Raw genomic sequence first — 19,851 nt, 5'->3', positions numbered from 1 at the left:
ATGGAAAAGATGGACAAGGAAACCAACTGACAGTAACAGGCCCCCATGGTCACAGCTGTGACAGGGCAGCACCAGGTGCTGGCAGGGGGGAAGCAAACAAGGCTCAGAGAGTACAAGGAGTACAAGGATCCTGCCAGAGAAAGCCAGATGTGGAGAACAGGCTGGGACACACGACACGCAGGAGACATTTGCACCACGGGAGGTCTGGGAGGGCCTGGCAAGTCTGGGTTTCCCGAGTGGGGTCTGCGGTTGAAATGTCAGATGGGGAGGGAGAGAAATGGGCCGGAGTTCACCTGAAAGGCCCTGCAAGCTGTGAAAAACTTACCAACACATGTTTGCATCTTCTGGTTCAGAATACCTTCACAGACTGTACAGGGAGAGGGTGAATTAAAAATCAGTATTCTGCAGCCTCCAAATGCCCTCAATCAAAACATTGATCCCTCAAGCACAGAGGGGAAAAAAAGGAAAAGGGTGGTGAAAAAATGAGGTTCATAACACCTTCTAGAAAATCATCAAATAAGACCCCCCTCAAAAACAAAACAACACAGTGAGCTCCAGATTGCTTCAAGATATGAAAAGGTTTCTGGTTAACACTGTATTTTGTGGTGGGGGTGAGGAGGGTATCAGGGGAAAAATCGGGTTAAACATTCTCAGATGCCGGGTTCAAAGTGCAACTCCCAGCAAAAGGGCTCCAGTTGGACGTAGCTGGCAGACTGGGGATACAGTCCTGAAATCAGAACGGATGATCTCTGCACACAGGCCAGTCCTCGAATTACTCAGCTCCCAGCCTCCCTATCACATTCCCTTGGCTCCTTTGGCACCGCAATTTGGGGTAAGAGCCAGGAGGCATCCCTGAAATCTGCTGCTAGCAAGTTGGAAAAATTGAATACAGAACGTCCTTATCTGAAGGGTCTTCCTGCCCTCCTCGCTGCCCTCTCAGGCCCCCTGCAGAACAGTCGCTCAGTGTCCTTGAGGTTTATGACAGTTTTACTTAAAGTGCAATTTACAGAAACCTAAAAAGTGAAGGTTAAAGAACTTCTTTGAGCCACTTTACTGCCTTCATCTCCTCCAGCTTTTGATGTAAACTCCTTAGCCAACATGGTCATTTTAATTTCTTGAGTTTGTTTTACATGTTAGAGTCCCAGCTGCATGAAGAAACAATCAAAGAATTCAAAGACACCATTGCAAAGGCAATTGGGACAGATTTTACAGGTGTTAGAGGGGGTTTTTTTGTTTCTTTCTTTCTTTCTTTTTTTTTTTTTTTTTTAATGTAGGTTCCACGTCCAGCCTGGAACCCAATGTGGGGCTTGAACTCACGACCCTGAGGTCAAGACCTGAGCTGAGATCAAGAGTCAGACATTAACCAAGTGAGCCACCCAGGCACCCCTCATTTTGTTCTTTAAATAAGAGAAAATGCAGCCTGTCTGGTCTCCTGTCTGTTCAGTACCTTCCTTCTCCAATACCAGTAATGGGCATCATCTCTGAGATCTGGCGTGCCCATGTCATCATAGTCAGGGACTGTCAATCTCCCTCCCACCACACCAACCACCCCATTCACTGAGCCTGTACCACTGCAATCAGTGCTTTCCAGACAGAAGCTCAGAATCTCCTAAAAACCTGACCTATAAAATCTCCCCATTTTATAGGTAAGAAAACTGAGGCCTGGATAGTGAGCAGTTAAGTTTATAGATTACAAACCATGCTGTAGACTGGAGTCTGTGTTCAGATCCTGGCCTTGCCACTTTTAGCCAGTAGACTGAACCTTTACCTTCACCACCTCAGCTCTAGTTAATAACATGGCAACAGTAACAGTATTTATACCATTGTTGCCTGTTTATTTGGGCAAACCATGTTAAGGTTTAGCAGTGCTTGATGCACAGTATATTTTCCATAAATGCTGGCTAAATATTACTACTATCATTACTGTTGTGACTGTTGCTAGTCGAAGTTGCATAGTTACTAATTGGTAAATTTGGATTTTTAAATGAGGTCTGATTCCAAAATTTAAGCTCTACAGTACCACATTGGGAACATTTTGTTTACTCTTCCACTATGGCCAAGTCGCTTGCCTACAATTAGAGAGCTAATAAAATGCCATCCTGACCTTCTGACCCCACTCCCCCAGCTCTCTCTGACACACCACCACAGCCTCACCTGTTGCCTTCAAACGGTCAAAAAATGCAACCGAAGAGCGTCTGCAAGGCCTTTTAATCTGGAACAAAAATTTCTTCAGCCAAAATTGAAGCTCAACAGTCTTTGTGCTTTCTAAATATGTATTCTGCTAATCCACTCACTAAACCTCAGAATCTCCTTTATCAAAGAACTGGAGAAGCCAGAGCCACTCGTGAGAGAGCTTCATAGCAGCATTAGTCACACCCGGTCCCTGACAGAGGCCCGGGCACTAGCTCCCAGTCTCCTTCGCCCTGGGAGGTTGCCAGCCTTGCAAGGCTGATGCCACATTTGGCAGCCCAGCTGTGTCCCAGGAAAGAAGCATCCTCAGCCTCTCAGAGGGAACCGTGAACTGATGGAAAGTCATAGAACTGCATGTGGGGATAGGAAAGCAGTGACCAGGAGAGGCCGGGATCCACCTTTGGCTCTTGCACTCACTAGATGTGTGTCAAGTTGAGGCAGGTGCTGTAGATCTCTTCACCCCGGCAAGAGAGGATGCTGATTTACAGGAGAGTTAACAGATGCTTTTTGCAGGAGGAAGGGATTGGGTCACAGTAATCTCAGTCTAGCCATCCTTCCTGCCTTCTTCATTCAGTAGCTTATTCAGTCAACAAATATGAAGCCTCTAAAAGAGATCTGAACCTGCTCCACCATGTCGCACACCTGCAGGAGCACTAGCCACATTGCAGTCACACAGACCACTCATGCACATTGCCATGTGAACAGCTTCTCCTGGACTGGTGGGACTCAGGGGCCCACTGCAGATAGAAGGGGTGACAGTGGCAAACAAGCGTTCTCTGTCCTAGTGGCACGTACAAGCAAATGCACTGCTTTAAAAGTCAACGGACATTATTCATTCAATAACTAGTTGAGTGCCTATGATGCACTAGCTCACGATCTAGGCATGTGAAGGTGTGACCTAAAGCATACTACAGGTATATTATTAACAGTTTATTTTCCTCTCATGGTCCCCTCTAAGTCTGATGGTTCTGGAAGCTTCCATTCTTATCTCCCCTAGTTCATGCCCTGCACTGGATGCACTCTTCTGTTACCTGTTCATCCTTGGGTTTCCTAACATAGTGCCCGGAGCAGAGGAGACAGTACTTACTATTTGTTGGAGAAATGCCTCCCTCTATGCCTTTGCACACATTTCACCCACTGCCTTGAGTGCTTTCCTCCCTTTTTCTTGTCTCAAAAATGTTCATCTTGCTTAGCTCAGCTGCAGCTCCTTGAGGAAGACTTCCCTCAGGTATGGAGGAAGAGGTGGCGATCCCCCTGTGCTCTAAGAAGTCCTGCATTTCTCTCAACTGCGTGTTTGTTACACTGTTACTTCAAGTACAGCAATAGGATTAAGAACATGGGCTCTGGGACTGAAAAGTCTTAGATTGGAATCCTAGCTCTAGGAATTCGGGCTCTGTCTCCTTGACAAAGCTATTTCAGTTCGTGGTTCCCTATTTCCTGATGAATAGAATGGGCACACAACTATTCACATTCTAGGACTGCCAAGGGCATCATCACCAGCCCAGTGCCTGGCACAAAGGAGGCCCACAGGAATGGTATTTTGAGGAAGAGAGTTGGGATATGGATAGTGAGACAGAGGATGATGATGATGAGGAGGACAGGGAGAATGATATGGATGATGATCATGATTATCATGGTGATTTGGACTATGATGAAATGATTATCTGTGACAGGGCAGGGAGCACACACTTGGGAAATAAATTTGCACAGGGTTAGTTGGCCTGATGGGTTCAGGTAGGAAAATTGTATCTGTTCTAATGGGTGGCCATTTTAGTTTCTAGTAATAAAAATGCTTACATGTTGGCCTCCCTCTTCCTCGGACACGCAGTATCCATAGATTTTCTCAGAGCTTACATTCTGGTCTACTGCTTGGTCCTACTCATTTTGTGAAATGACTCTCTCCCTCATTGCCCACTCTATTTTCCCACCTTGTACCCCAGCCAAGCCAACAATGCTAGTTCAGAACAATGGACAGCAACACAGGACTTTCCCCCTCCCCCCCCCCCCCCCGCCCCCTCAAGCATTTGGTTCTGCTTTCCTTTAACTCAATCCATTTGCCCATTTTTGCACTCACTCCTGAAGGCTTCTCTTAGCTTACTGTCAGCTAAATCAGGAAAATACCAAAGGGGACCCCAGCAAGGAAAAAAAATGACAAAGGCAACTAGATGAATATGGTCTTGAATTGATCTTATAGGTGCTGGGTCAGACTTTGTTACTTAGCTCAGAGATACTACCTTGTGATAAACAGCCGAAATACTTGAAGAGCAGATTGAGTCAGGCTCTACTGACGGGAATGGATGGCTTTGTGGCACATTAAATGAGACTTTTCTCTGAATGGACAAGAAGAAATACTAAGGCTGTTATATTGAAAGACTCTGGCTAAAAGAAAAAAAATCATAGGCAATTTTTTAGCTTTGAGAGAAGAAAGAAAAATGAAGAGGTTCTCTAGCTTTCTGATTTGGAAGATGTGTAACCTTGAGTCCCCAAGAAGAATGTGTAAGCTTTTGACTCATTAATGCTAAAGTGAAAATAGAAATAATACTGGAATCAGCTCAGATTTGAGTATCTGCTAGGTCACTCTATGATCTTGAAGATGTCACCCAGCTTCTTAGAGCCTCAATTTGCTCATCAGTAGAATGGGATACCTTCTGGTTTTGAAAGTCTTTAGTAAGGATTAGAAACACCTGAGTCTAGCTTCTTACCTGTCAAAGGAAACAGTTAACAAATTCAGGTTGACCAAATAAACATACATATGTGAAATTCATGAACTACAATCTTATCCAACTGTATGGAAATTATTTCTTGCAGAACTTATCATGACCTGAGAAAATTAGCTAAAATTCTTGATGAATGGAAAATATAAAATCCCAATCTTTTTTGGTAATACTTAAAATATAAATAATTGTATTTGTCCTGTCTACCTCATAAGGTTATTAGAGTGAAATATGACAATAATTTGAATAAAAAATAAACAGAATCCAACACAGATTGAAGACATAATCTATAAGTATGTATAAATGCTGTACAACTGACACAAAAAGAGTTTTCCAGATGGAAAGCTCAGTTAACCCTTGGAATTGGCTTACCAAAGAGAAGGAATTGGGATTTCTGTATCTAACACAGCATCTACCACATGCAGAGTACTCAAAAAATACCTACTAAATTAATGAAGGGCTGAATAAACATCATGGGACCTCAGGGAGAAAAGAGGGGAATGGTTTAAAGCAGGGCTTATATAATGGTTTAAAGCGGGGCTTATTAAAACGATTCTGTGAAACTTTATCTCAAACTTTGAGACTAAGCAATTCTCTAACCACATTATCCACTGGCTTATGAGCAATGTGAGGAGAAGGCTCAGTTAACTCAGCCCCCAATGTATCTTTCCTGCTGCCACCACCAGCGGCTCTTCACCCTATACTGTCTAGGGTGGTGTGGAGCATGCAATCCTCAGTAGAGGCACAAGATTCTCCATATTTCTCTTTGTCCCCAGACATGCCATGCTGTTTCTGGCATAGGTTCCTTCACATATTCTATTATGTATGCCTGGAATGTCTTTCCTTCTCCATGGTCTATTGCTTGGTGAGCACTTTTCATCTTTTAAAACTGGAAAAAAAAATTATCTCTCTTGGGAAATCTTCTCTGACTCACCCAAGTTGAGTGAAAACATTCTTAAAACATTCTTCCTCTCTGCTCACTTGGTAACTTGAACATATGGCATAGCCCATATTACATTATAATTGTCACACTGTATTATAATATTTTTGTACATCTTTCCTATCAAACTCCGAGCAATCTGAAGGAGGTCTAAATTAGGTTTTATTTCCTAGGCCTTTGGTACATTGCTTGTTAACTGAATGATGTCTGGGATCAAACAGGCTTGGATTTGGTTACTGGACTGATCACATAGTAGTCAGGTGGTCTGGGGGCTACTTCCTTAAACCCACTTAGATTTAATCTCTCCATCTGAAAACAGGGACAGTATCGTTCCATATTCTTGCCAGACTGTTGTGTAGATTACAGTACATTATTCATAGGAAGAGCTAAGCACTGTGCCTAGCCCCCAAAATGTTATCTATTGTCATCATTGTCACTAACCATTTAAGCCATCAGGAGAGAGAATAGTGACTAAGAAATAGGCATGGTCTCTTCCTATGGAATTTATGATCCAGAGTGGGAGAAATTAATAGAGATTTAAACACTTTTTTTAAAACAATGTGGCACATCCTCTGAAACAGAAGACCATTTTGAGGTGCATAATGGTCAAAATAGTCTAGGACTATGGGAGGCTAAAATAATGCCTCCTCCCAAAGATGTCCACACCCTCATCCTCAGAACCTGTAGATAGATTACCTTGCATGGTAAAAGAGGATCTGGAAATATGATGCAGTTAAAGCTCTCAACATGGGAAGATTATCCTGGAGCATCTAAGTGGGTGCAATTAATTATAAGGGTCCTTATAATTAGACCTTATAATATAAGAGAAAGGAAGGAAAAGTCAGAGTATTAGAAGATATAAGGTTGGAAGCAGAAGTCAGAGAGAAGGTGCTATGCTGCTGGCTTTGAAGCTGGAGGAAGGGGCCATAGACCAGTGAATGTGGGTGGCTTCTACACTGAAAAAGGCAGGGAAAACAATTCTTCCCTATAGCCTCCAAGAACACAGCCCTGCAGACCTGCTGGAGATGCCTGACCTCCAGAACTGTAAAAGAATGAATTTGTGGTGCTTTGAGCTACCAGCCTTGTGGTAATTGCTCACAGCAGCGATAGGAAACTCACACACATGTTCTGTAAAGAACACTTTGGGCGTATACATTGGTCAGGATAGGTTAGATTTTGTTATAACCGAGCAACACCTAAATCTCAATGATTTAACCTGAAGGTTTCTCTCATGCACATGCGTGTGTGTGTGCACACGCGTGCATATACACACACACACACATACACACTACATGCCCAGCTGGAGGAGTTCTGCTCCTTAAGCTTACTCGGGACTCTGTATCCAGTGACTTGAAAGTCACAGAGCCAGAATTTGAACGAAATGTCTGATTTGAGGCTATTAGACACTCAGTACTATCATACTACATTTTGAATTCACTAGCCAGAGAAGCATAAAGAAACATGGAGACAACTAAGCCATGAGTTATTTCAATTCTACTTGGAGTAAAACTGAGGGTTTACCAATAAATAAAAAAGGCATCACTAATCCTCTTGACCTCCCCATGAGCCAGATATCTCCTATGATATCAGGTATAACATTTTTCAATGTCAGCACTCAGAATGGTGACTGAGGACTCCCTGGTTTAATGCAACATTTTACAGATGAAGATTCTGAAGACTTGCCCAAAGTCACACAGACATACTGCCAGGGCCCAGATTGGTTCTCGAAACAGTACTTTTTCTACCTGTCTGGGTGAGAGAACTGAATGAGAGAAAGGCATTTTATTTAAATCTTTGAACAATCTTAAGATATACCCAGGTATCATCACTCTAATGTTCCCGGGAGGAAACTTGATGGTCAATGTCCCGAGGGGTGGAGCCTACACTTGGAATTATGGAACCCCTGCCCATGAGCCTAATGTGTCCGACCCAGCTTCCTCTGGGTGGATATGGCCCTCACTCACCCAGTGCTGATGGCATGGGAGGGTAATAAGTGAGGTTCCTTCTCAGCCCACACAGCCCCCAGGGCCACCCTGCATTTCCTGGGTTGGAAAGGAACACAGGATTTTATGGCAAACGTTCCCAATAGGGAGTCTAGAATTTGCATGTTTTCTTATATCAGTTTCTTGGAGTTAAAGGCCAGTAAGTACCTCCTGAGCACTAGTAAAGATATAGGGCATTTGATGAGATGAGCACTGGGTGTTAAACTATATGTTGGCAAATTGAATTTAAATTAAAAAAAGAAGATATGGGAGGTGTACACCCCAAGGTAAGGATGAACGCCTTCACCTGTGGATAGTTTAAGGCATTAATTAGGAAGCATTCTAACAGTTGTAGCTACACTTCAACCTTTTAGATGAAGGGTGTTGCCAGGTTCTGCTTTTCTGCTCAGAGAGTTCTCACCAGTTTTCATTGTGAATGCATGCCGTGAAGGGAGGTCTTTCTGCAAGAGAGGTGTGAGGGACAGCAAGACTGTTTCGACTGTTTAGTTCTAGCTGTGTGTTGTTTTATTTTCCCAAGCAGAAACTTAGAGGCAAATTGTGTTCTTAGGTTTCATGGCTTTGGTGTGTTAGGTGCCTCTCCTTTTTCAGGTAGCTCTGTACTTTTGGCAGGATGATACCACAACCCAGGAGTTTCTGGGGGAAGAGGAACTCTTGCAGAAAGTGTCCTTGAAAACTCTAGCTCTTGGTTTGAAACCCAGGGCCATCGCCTACTGGCTGTGAGTCCTTCAGCAAGTTACACAACCTCTCTGGGTCTCTCAATGGCAGCACTTACTCTAGAGCTCCCGTGAGTTAACATCCATAAAGCACTTAGAATCGTGCCTAACATATTCAACTTTAGCTGCTAATGTTAATAATAGTGATGAAATCATGCAACCCTAAAGAACTTGTTTCTTCCTCTAAAATGTGGATAATCTCACATGATTTGTGAGATTTAAATGAAATAATACATCTAGTCAGGTCCTTCACCAATATTATCTTTCCTACTTTTGGGGACACGAGTTCAACAAAGTAGTTGCTAAGCAAGGTGCTGTGGTGGACTCCAAGAGGAATTAAAAGCAGAGCTGGTGAGCACATCTGGTAATTCATTTGTTTTTGAGAATAACAGAACAAGGGATGAGGTCCCTTGCTCACTACATAGAGATCAGAACAAGGCAGAAGCATCCCAAATTTTCCCTAAGGTCTGCCCCTCCCAGCTCACAAGGGACTAGCAGATTGGACCAAGATTGCAAGGACATGTTTGATGCTAGGTGCTGTTCTCAGTAGGTCATCTCATTCATCAAATCCTTGTGGGCAAGAGAGACTGAGGCTCTGAGAGATGAAATATTTGCCTAAGGGCATACAGGCATAAGTGGCAGGCACTAAATTCAGGCAGAGGTCCGCAGGCTCCCTATTCAGTGGGCTCTCCTGCATACCACAACCTGGAGGCACAGCTCCTGTGCTTGTGCTCAGAAGCAGCACAGTGGGAAACCAGAAGACCAGTGGGAGATGGCATTTCTGGGTTGATCCTTTAAAAGTTTAAATAATCCTACTCTGTTTTTATAGATGGACCCCAAATTGCTCAACAACCTCTCTTAACTATGATTTTCTTAAGGTCACACACTGATCTTTGAAATGAGCTATTGGCTGGTTCGCAAAGGTGGTGGGGAGGTGGCACGCTGAAAGTGGTTTGAATGCTCAGGTCCTCTCTGCTTGAATCCTGGATTGGGAAATTTTGATGATCTCAAAAACTACGAATATTTTTACAGGATTTTATTTACAATGGTACGAGCCCCGTGTCACGCTCTACACTCAGTGTGGAATCTGCTTGAGATTCTCTCCTTTCCTCTCTCTGCCCCTTTCCTGCTCTCTCTCTAAAATAAGTAATAAATCTTTATAACTTTTTAAAAACTTTTGTCCAATATCCCTCTCACTGTGGTCATGACAAAATGGAATCAGGTTAAGAATAGGGTCTCTGGAGTCAAACAGGAATTTGATTCCTGATTCTATCTCATCTACAAAATGGAGATGAAAAGAGTATTAATAGTGATAGTGAACCACAGTAAGCAAAAGTTGGACTTTTTCTAATATTAGGATCCAAAGATTGCTTATTGTTTCTGAAGCACGTTATTTGTAACTTCTTTGTACGTGGTATGTCCTAAGAGAACGTGAGGGCTAATCTTTAAAAACCACCCCCAGCATCTGAGATTTGAGATTTTTACAGATGAGAAAGACCAAATCCACAAGTCAGTGATCAGGGAGGAATAGTGGCCACAGTCCCCAGATCACTCTCCTCCATTTCCCATGCTGTGTGGTAATAAGTACTTCTCAGATTTCTTCTCTGAAGAGCTAGTAAGCACAGCTGTTGTTTTCAGAGAGGTCAAAAGAACATGATACAAAACCCCTCCCAGATTGGTGGGGAAGGTCACCGAGTAACCACTCTCAGTCTCAGTTAATTTGCTGAGAAGCTCCATGTAGGAGTTTGGTGGGCCTGCCCTAACAAGGTGCACCAGGCTGTGTGGCTGAAATGACAGAAATTGATTGCTTCATAATTTTGGAGACAGGAGGCCGAGATCCAGGTGTGGGCAGGGTTGGCTCCCGCTGCAGGCTGCGGGGAAGGCCTTGCCTAGGCCTCTCTGTGGCTTGCGTAGATTTCTCCCTTGTCTTCACATGGTCTTCCCTCTGGGTCGATCTCTATGACCATACTCTTATTTATGAGGACGCCAGGCATACTGGATTAGGCCTGTGCCACGAACCTCACTGTAACTTATCTCTATAAAGACCCCATCTCCAAAGGTCACATCTGAAGTATTAGGGCTTAGGACTTCAACATCTGGATTTGAGAGGCGGGACACAATTCAAGACATAGCAGTTTATTATTACAAGAACTATTATTTTAGTGTGTAGAACTATCTGCCTTTTTGAGCCGTCCAAACTCTTTATATGTATTAACTTATTTAAACCCCAGTTGAAGGCTAAGAAGTAAATCCCATTAGGTCCCTTTACAAGTGATGTAGCTGGGCCACAAAAGAGATCAAGTAACTTGCTCAGGGCTGAACAACTAGTAAACGGTGGAGTCAGAAACAGAAACCAGTCAGGCTGCTTGCTCAGAGTCTGTGCTTTCAGGTGCCAGGGAACCTGCACCTCGTGAGCAAAACCTAGTTCCTGCTCTCCAGGGAGCGCCTAGTCCAGACCCGGGGCTGGGTCTGCTCAAAGGGCTGAGCTCTTGCAAGGTGAGGAGAGACCATTTGTGACCAAGAGGCTAGGGCAGGTTTCTCAGGAAGGTGACTGCTGAGTGGAGTCTTAGAGTGGAAATTAGCATTCTGGGAAGAAGCGCGTGCACAGGCAGATACCAGACCAGAGCACAAGGGATGTGTGGCCGGGAAGGTGGAGTGGGAGCATGGTGGCAATGTAAGCCGGGCTATATGGCTTGGCCTCTAACCCACAGACAATGGGGAACCACTGAAGAGGATCCCGCAGGAAAGTGACATGACCAGATCCACCCGTTAGAACCATCTCTAGCAGACAAATATAGGCACACAGTTTGGAGCAGGGAAGACTGGACTCACTGGGAAGGTCATGAAGTTCTGGGGTCTGTGTCATTTGGATAACACCAGCTGGCACAACATCAGCCCTGCCATGTGCAAGTTGCTTAACATCTCACTACCAGGAACTCAACTCGGCTCAAGAGGACTCGGCAGCAGTGTCTTTTTTGCATGGACAGGAGGGGTGTGGCCAGGCTTTCAGAACTGTGAATAACTGAGTGAGCCTCCCTATTCCCCTGTTCAGAGATTCTCCTGGAACTCACGTGAAACCTCACCTGGGCAATCTGATCTTAATCCCCAGAGCACACTGCTCTCCTAGGAACAAGCTCTTAATAGCAGACGGCCTTTTCCAGAGCCAGCCTCCTCCATGGGCCATCCACTTTTTTTTTTTTAAACATGTATCCCGTCTTGTGACTTACTCATTAAAAATTAGAATATTCAACAAAACAAAGCAACCCCAAAACAAAACCCTCCGAAATTGCTCTTGAGGGCTTGCTAAGCAATTTTATAGGTGGCTTATTTTTGATAGAACCTGGGTTCCAGATTCAGCTCTGTCAAAAATAAGCCACCTGTGACTTTGAAAAAGTCCTCCAGTCCCAGAATGTCAGAGCATGACAAGACTCTGGGGCACATTTAGTTCACTCTTCCCATTTTGGAGGTGAAGGCCTTCCGTGGCACTCTTGGCCAATAGGATAAAGTGCCTATGCTATTCAGTCTTTCAATATCTGGCCCTCTTGGGAGTTTGATTCTGGCTGTGTTCTGTCTCTGTGGTTCCCCATCTCAGTGGCTCCCCATCACCCCCACTCCCTCTCCTCATTGTCCCTTCCCCTCCCATCTCCCGTCTCTCTTTCCCCCCACCATTTCTCACCAATTTCTCTAATGAACTTGGGATGAACCCCACCCTGGGTTAGGCACCCATTCTCAGCGCTTTCCATCAAAACTTATAGATTTCTTCATCACTCTGCTTTTCATTTAATACCCAAATTGTCTGTTTTCTTGACATTCTCCCCTGCAAGACTGAGTAACAAGATGGCATCTATGATTGGCTCCTTGAAGTTAATAAGAACAGTCCAGGAGCACCCACCACATACATGGCGCAATGAAGTAGTAGTTACAAAGTGTGTGGCCACTTTTCCTCGGGGGCCCCAAGCTTCCCCATCACTAAAATGAGAGTTGTTAAAGGAGTTGGTCTTTAAGAAATCTCCCAACTGCTACATTTTATTATTCAATGGCTTGCTGAAATCACTTGACTCCTAAGAGGCAGAAGTAAACAGTACAGGCCTTTTAACTACAACTCCAAGGCTCATTCATCAAAACTCAAGGATTATTTTGTAAGCATGCCAACTGAGAAGCATTCCCAGTTAAAAATGCTATGGTTCTCTCTTGTCAAGACCCTGTGAACTGTGTGGAGGTTCCTCAAAGAGTTAAAAATAGACCTGCCCTATGACCCAGCAATTGCACTGTTGGGGATTTACCCCAAAGATACAGATGCAGTGAAACGCCAGGACACCTGCACCCCGATGTTTATAGCAGCAATGGCCACGATAGCCAAACTGTGGAAGGAGCCTCGGTGTCCAACGAAAGATGAATGGATAAAGAAGATGTGGTTTATGTATACAATGGAATATTACTCAGCTATTAGAAATGACAAATACCCACCATTTGTTTCAACGTGGATGGAACTGGAGGGTATTATGCTGAGTGAAGTAAGTCAGTCGGAGAAGGACAAACATTATATGTTCTCATTCATTTGGGGAATATAAATAATAGTGAAAGGGAAAATAAGGGAAGGGAGAAGAAATGTGTGGGAAATATCAGAAAGGGAGACAGAACGTAAAGACTGCTAACTCTGGGAAACGAACTAGGGGTGTTGGAAGGGGAGGAGGGCGGGGGGTGGGAGTGAATGGGTGACGGGCACTGGGGGTTATTCTGTATGTTAGTAAATTGAACACCAATAAAAAATTAAAAAAAAAAAAGACCCTGTGACTAAGTGCAAACGTACCTGGCTGAGGGAACACACTGAGGCATAACTTCTCTGGGGCTTCAGAAAAGGGTTGCTCAACCTTTCCGTCTAGGGGCTTCAACTATATAATTAAATATATTCCTATAGAATTCTCTTGAGCTTTCTATGTCTGGGGGAGAAGGATACACTTTTATGACCAAAACCAGTGAAGGATATCTAACTGTTCAGAGAGCTATTGATGCAGAAGAAACCACGCCCACACTGGGCAGCTTAAAACAATCATTTCTCCATAGCCCACAATTTTGTGAAAAAGTAGAACTGATCTTGCAAACACGTTCCAACCTAAATCATCTCACTCAGATTCTTCCAAGTGCTCAGGCTTTGTACCTAAGAGTCATGGATGATTCCTCATCCCCCCCCCCTTTTTTTTATCCACTCTATCAGTAAATCCTTTTGACTCTACTTTTATGATGTATCCAGAATCTGAGCATTTCTAGTCACCTTAGACCCTAGTCACTGCTAGGACCCTTGCGGGCATCACCACACCCTCCTGGTTGGAGGAGGGCAATCATCTCTTCACAGGTCAGCCAGGCAGCTCTCATTCTCGTAGTCATCTATTTTTGAAACAACAGCCGGGTGATCCTTTTAACATGTAAGCTGAATCATTCCATCATGTCTCTCACAACACTCAGCTGGAGCTCCCTCTCTCAGGAAAACCTGATGTTCCAGGGCCCTATATCATCTGACCACTCTACATCAGCCATTCAGGACCATTTTGCTACTCCTGAACACACAGACAGGCTTCTGCCTCAGGGCCTTTGAATTTACTGTTCTCTCTCTGTAGGATGTTTCTACCTAAGATATCCACATGGCCAACTCCCTGAAGTCCTCCAAGTTTCTGCTCAACTGTCACCTGTGGATGCCTCTCTTGAAACTATCCCATTTAAAAATAGCCTTACCTGGGGGCACCTGAGTAGCTCAGTGGGTTAAGCATCTGACTCAATTTTACTTCAGGTCATGATCTCAGGGTGGTGAGATGGAGCCCCCACATTGGGAATCCACACTCAGTGGGGGGTCTGCTGGAAATTCTAGCTCCCCTGCCCGTCCCCCCACTCGAGTGCGTGCACACGCACACACACACACTCTCTCTAAAATAAATAAATCTTTAAAAATAAGATAGACTTACCCGCTGTAAGTCTATTTTACAATAGACTCAACATCCCTAAACCCTTCCCTGCTTTGTGTTTCTACATTGTAATTACTGTCATTTGATCTAATATATATATAACATATTTTATATATACTGTACATGTTATATAATGTATTGTTATATATAATGTATTAAATAGTGTATATTATAATACAGTGTATCTTATATGTAATACATATTGTGTAATATTATATATATATATATATATATTTTTGTTTCTTCCGCTAGAATAGGTTTTATAAAAGGTAGCATTTTTGCTGGCTCACGGCTATATCTGCAACACCTGAATCAGGTCCTGACAGCACACTGCAGGTGCTCAGTACCTACAGGCTGAGCTGATATTTTTTGTTGACTTTTAAAAAAATGAAACAGAATCCTCCATAATGAGAAATGACCCATATTGCTAATTCTTTTCCCTGTGCATGAGCAGAAAAAGTTGCACAACCACATTAGCTAACATGCCCTTTTGTATATATACACACGTATATATATTTTTTTCTAAATTGCCTGACATTCTGTTTGTTTTCCTGTTGTAATTCTTGTGATACCTGGCTTACAGTTGGTGCTTAATATTTGCTATTTACCAATCCCTGCTCCAGCTCTGCTGCCAACCAGCTGTAAGATACTGAGCAAGGGACATTCTGACCATTAGTTTCCTCTCCTCTAAAAAAAACAACAGTAACAACAAAAATGGGGCAATTGGCATCGAGCTCACTGTGATGTCCTGTAGATAGACTCAAACAATGGATGCCCCTTCTGCCTGGGTAGATCAGAGAGGGCAACATGTGAGTCATTTTCTTTCTTTCTTTCTTTTTTTTTTTTTACAACTACACTAAATCTATTCAGCCTGACATTTTTCCATCATGGAGGAGCTTCTCAAAAGCTGCTGGGCCAGGAGTTGGGGGAGAGAGAATTCAGAAGGGAGATGAGATGGAATACCATATGCCCTTGCTCACTCTTTTCCAAACTCCACTAGTTGGACTGATCAGTTAGAGAGACATGTCTCACGCCCGAGGCAGGACAAAAGGAAGCTTTTTCTGTTGGGTGACAGATGAAATGAGTCCTCCCTCCTGTGAATCATGTGGCTTCCCTCCTAGAAGTTAGGTTTTAAATTGGGAGAAAAGGACTTGACTCCAAATGCGTACTAAAGAACACATGGAAACAGAAGACTACCCTGTCCCCCTTGGAAAGAAATTAACTTTGAAGAGGGGAAAGGAGGGAAATAGAGAATTGGAGAAGGAATGAGAGGACGTCATTCAGCTGAGAAGCTCTGCACCCACGCAAACAGCACGCTACCACGCAGGAAGGCAAGTCTGCCAGCTGTGTGCTGGGCACTTGCCCACGGGTCATCTCTATCTTTATAAGCACCTCCAAAAATCTCAGAACTGCTTACTGTAACAGTAGTCCCATTTCATGAGCAAGGAACCCAGGGGGGTGCAGAGGGATGAACTCACTTGATCCAGGCCACACAGCTAATAAGGAGCAGAGCCCACACTAAAGCCACAAGCTATAGAAGAGCACCAGGCAGCCCTGCCCTCTGACCAGGAAGCCCGCTTATCACCAGGGGGATCAACACAGTCCACAAGGGCAAACAAACAGAAAAGCCAACAGGCATGAGACCCAGGCTGGGGTGGGGGGTGGGGGGGGATAGGTCAGAAACCTAGCTGGCGGGGGGCGGTGAGAGCTAGGACCCCTTATGCCACCCTTCCCGAGAGCCTCTTGCTCCCTCACCCCCAGAGGTGGCATGGGGACACCATGCGTCCCCTCCTTCAATCCCACCTCCCCCGACAGAGCAAGACTAGCGTGAATTGTCAGGCACAAGCCCCATGCGTGTTTATTCCTCTCCAGGAGGCAGAGGCAGCCTTTTCCCACGCTACTGGCAGGCACTAGAAAGAACACAGAGCAAGCCGGCAACCAAACTGACATGTCTTACCCCTTCCATGGCCTTCCTCCGAGGCAGAGTCTGGGAGACAAACGCAGCTTCCCAGAGCTGTATCCTGGGGCCGAGAGCCAGCTTTGACTTGCCAGCACTGGCCCGGGAGCACTCACGTCCCAGAGCCCGAGACACACCTGAGCCCAGGCCCCCCACCTGCCCCACCTGGGGAGCAGCTCCTCCCTCTCCCGGGGCTGGAGCTTTCCCAGGGCTGGCTGGGTGCAGACCAGCCTCCATCTGCCACGCTTTGCAGGACACCAGGCACCTGCAGCAGGGAAGGGGTCCGCTCTCTCCTAGGACGCAGCCACCCAGCCCTTCGTGGCAGCAAGTGGCTCTCCCCCGGGATGTTCCAACAGTCCCTCTCCAGAGGAGTTCACGTTGTGCCCAAGGCACGGGGGAGCTGCTGAGGAATGGGGGTGGCAGGACTCCTGTTAGAACAGAATGCTCGGACTGGACAATGCAATCTCCGTTAATGACAGCCTTGGCCCAACCCCGCCCCTGAGATGGCTACTTCACCTAAGGCTCCCGAAGGGGACAGGGCGTCCCTAAGCTTGCAGGGGCAGTAGGGTGGGGGGCCAGAAAGGGAGCTGCTGTCCTAGACCACCTGTTTGGGAGCTGACACTATCTAAGCCTGTGAATACATTATATCAGATCCTACCACACCTTTGGGAAGCACTAAATGGTCCAGAGGAGGCCCAGAGAAATCCCATCAACCTGCCCAGATCGCATAGGCTCAGGACCTGAACTTAGGTCTGGCTGACTGTAAGATGGTTCTGTTTTTCTGGTGGGTGGAGTGGCGTGCGGTGGGGTGGAGGAGGGGCTTTTCTTGCTTTTGTGTTTCAGACACTTGGTGATTTTCCAGTTCCACCTCATTTTCCAGTTCTTAAGAGCTCAGTGGTGTTCTGGGGTTGGAGGCTGGCAGCGCAGGCCCCCCGTGCTACTTCAAGCCAGGTCTCTGTGACTTCTCTTGCTTTGTTAGGGCTCAGTGTGAGCATGACGCTGTTCCAGAAGAGGAGGTAGAGGCAGGTGAGGAAAGCCCAGCTGCGTGCCCTTGCCCTCCAACAGGTGGTTCTCATACCTGGCTGATCATCACAGCTGCCAGGGGATCTGTTAAAAATACAGGTTCCAAGTTCCCAAGGCAGAGATAAATCAGTTCTAGTCTACGGTGTGGGAATCTGGATTTTATTTTATTTATTTATTTTTAAATTTTTATTTATTTATGATAGTCACAGAGAGAGAGAGAGAGGGAGGCAGAGAGAGAAGCAGGCTCCATGCACCAGGAGCCTGATGTGGGATTCGATCCCGGGTCTCCAGGATCGTGCTCTGGGCCAAAGGCAGGCGCCAAACCGCTGCGCCACCCAGGGATCCCCATGGGAATCTGGATTTTAAATAAGCTGTTTAGGTTTGTTTTAATAATTAATGACTTGCAATAAGATATATCTTCTACATCATGACCCTGCACACAGACATACATGCATGCCCACGTACTAAAATAAAAATTTTTCAGAATGATAATCACTCTTACTATGGGTGCGATCATGCTGTTACTTTCCATTCTTTTCTGAGCCATGATGTGCCATTAAATTAAAAAATCAATGGTCAGCACACCTCACTGCATCGATTTCATGACTCAGTTTGATCCACGCTGGGCTCCCCTCACAATCAGATTGGAGGCCCACTCCTCTAAGCGTAACAGGGCACAGGCCAAAGATTGTAAACTCTTTTCTCCTTTCTCACTGCAGTTCAAGGCAATGATGTCTTGTATAAATTTGTAAATGATGTGATGGAGGAAGCTCTCAAGAGAAGGAGGAGACCCCCTCTCAATAACAGCTGACAATGGGGTTGTCAAATTCCCTCTGCTCTTTTTTTTTTATTTTATTTATTTATTTATTTTTTTTATTGGTGTTCAATTTACTAACATACAGAATAACACCCAGTGCCCTTCACCCATTCACTCCCACCCCCCACCCTCCTCCCCTTCTACCACCCCTAGTTCGTTTCCCAGAGTTAGCAGTCTTTACATTCTGTCTCCCTTTCTGATATTTCCCACACATTTCTTCTCCCTTCCCTTATTGCTCTTTTTTTTAAATGTAAATTCAATTAGCTAACGTATAGTATGTCATTAGTTTTAGAGAGAGTTCAGTAGTTCATCGGTCTTATATAACGCCTAGTGCTCATCACATCACGTGCCCTCCTTAATGTCCCCCACTCAGCTACTCCATCACCCTCTCACCCACCTCCCCTCCAGCAACCCTCAGTTTGTTGCCAAGTTTCCCCCTGATGGGTTCAGACTAGCCTACAAAGGTGAAGGTAGGTTGGGGGGGAGTGGGGTGGGAAGGCCTCCTTGCACCTGGAAGGACTACATGCTCTGTGCTTCTGGGGTTTGGTTCATGGAATGTAGTAGGTGCCAATTATTTGTAGTTGTTAGGAGTGTTTTGCAAGTAGGCCTAAGAACCGTGACTCATGGAACCCTGTAAGATCTCCTGTTATTACCTTATGATCCTCTAGGTGCTAGACTCTGTTTCTCCCTAACTCTTGGCCTTGGGGATGTCAACAATTGTCTCTGAGATGTGCCTTCCTTACCTGCAAAACCAGGTAAGAGGGCTGGCAGCATTGGCCTAAGGGTCCATGTGCCATGTGAATATCTCTGCTGTGCTGAGAATTAAGTAGGCACCAATTTATTTTTTTACCTCCCTCTCTCCTCAATTCACGGTGGCTGTGTCAGTGTCAACCTGCACATGCTACACATGAGTGTACAAATGTTGTAGCCTTGTTTCATTTCCCTATCACGAACCCATTTTGCTCATGGGCTCCCATCCCATGGTGGCTGGTCCTTGCATCCAGCTTGATACAGGTACTCATATACCTGCACATGGGGGGGTGGAGGCAGAGAAGGCAGATACAAGGTACCGATGTTGTGGGGAGGGTCTGGCTGTGAAGTCAGGGGTTTGATCTGAGCTTAGCCAGATCTCATTACACCTTAGGAATAAATAATCCAATTGAATAAAGATGAATGAGATCCTACTATATAAAAGGGGCTTGGGTGTCCTGCCTCTAGCTTCAGACCAGGACGACTCTCCCTGTGACCTCCATTTCATCACCAACTGACGTGTCTACTTCCCTCCAGGGACAGAGCCCCAGCCTTTAGAAATGCCACCTCATCTAGTCCTTATTATGACCCTCATTGTTCATTTGAGGAAACTGAGGCACACAGTTCATCACCGATTCAGAGAAATGCAGTGGCAAGCGGAATGACAAACATTCCAACCCAAGCAATCTGACTCCAAAATCCACACCCACCACCACTCTGGTTGCTTCCATTTAAATCTTAGAGAAATACAGAATAATAAACACAGAACTCTGAAAGCTTGAAGGTT

At 45.0% G+C, this 19,851-nt stretch overlaps 1 protein-coding gene across 2 annotated transcripts in view; it reads right to left on the bottom strand.

The window, feature by feature from the left end:
• FYB2 (FYN binding protein 2) overlaps positions 1 to 16,897 on the bottom strand; it is a 123,774-nt gene extending 106,877 nt beyond the window's left edge. The window contains exon 1 of one of the 2 annotated variants that reach the window (XM_038537418.1): positions 16,475 to 16,897. In XM_038537418.1, the coding sequence (XP_038393346.1) occupies positions 16,475 to 16,711 (237 nt within the window). In that variant the 5' untranslated portion in view covers positions 16,712 to 16,897. The remainder of the gene's footprint in view (positions 1 to 16,474) is intronic. The other variant, XM_038537417.1, reaches the window with a different exon arrangement.
• Between the last annotated feature and the right edge of the window lie 2,954 nt (positions 16,898 to 19,851).

The sequence above is a fragment of the Canis lupus genome, chromosome 5 (genome assembly GCF_011100685.1).
Source record: "Canis lupus familiaris isolate Mischka breed German Shepherd chromosome 5, alternate assembly UU_Cfam_GSD_1.0, whole genome shotgun sequence".
Taxonomy (NCBI): domain Eukaryota; kingdom Metazoa; phylum Chordata; class Mammalia; order Carnivora; family Canidae; genus Canis; species Canis lupus.
This window is presented reverse-complemented; position numbering and strand designations above follow the sequence as displayed.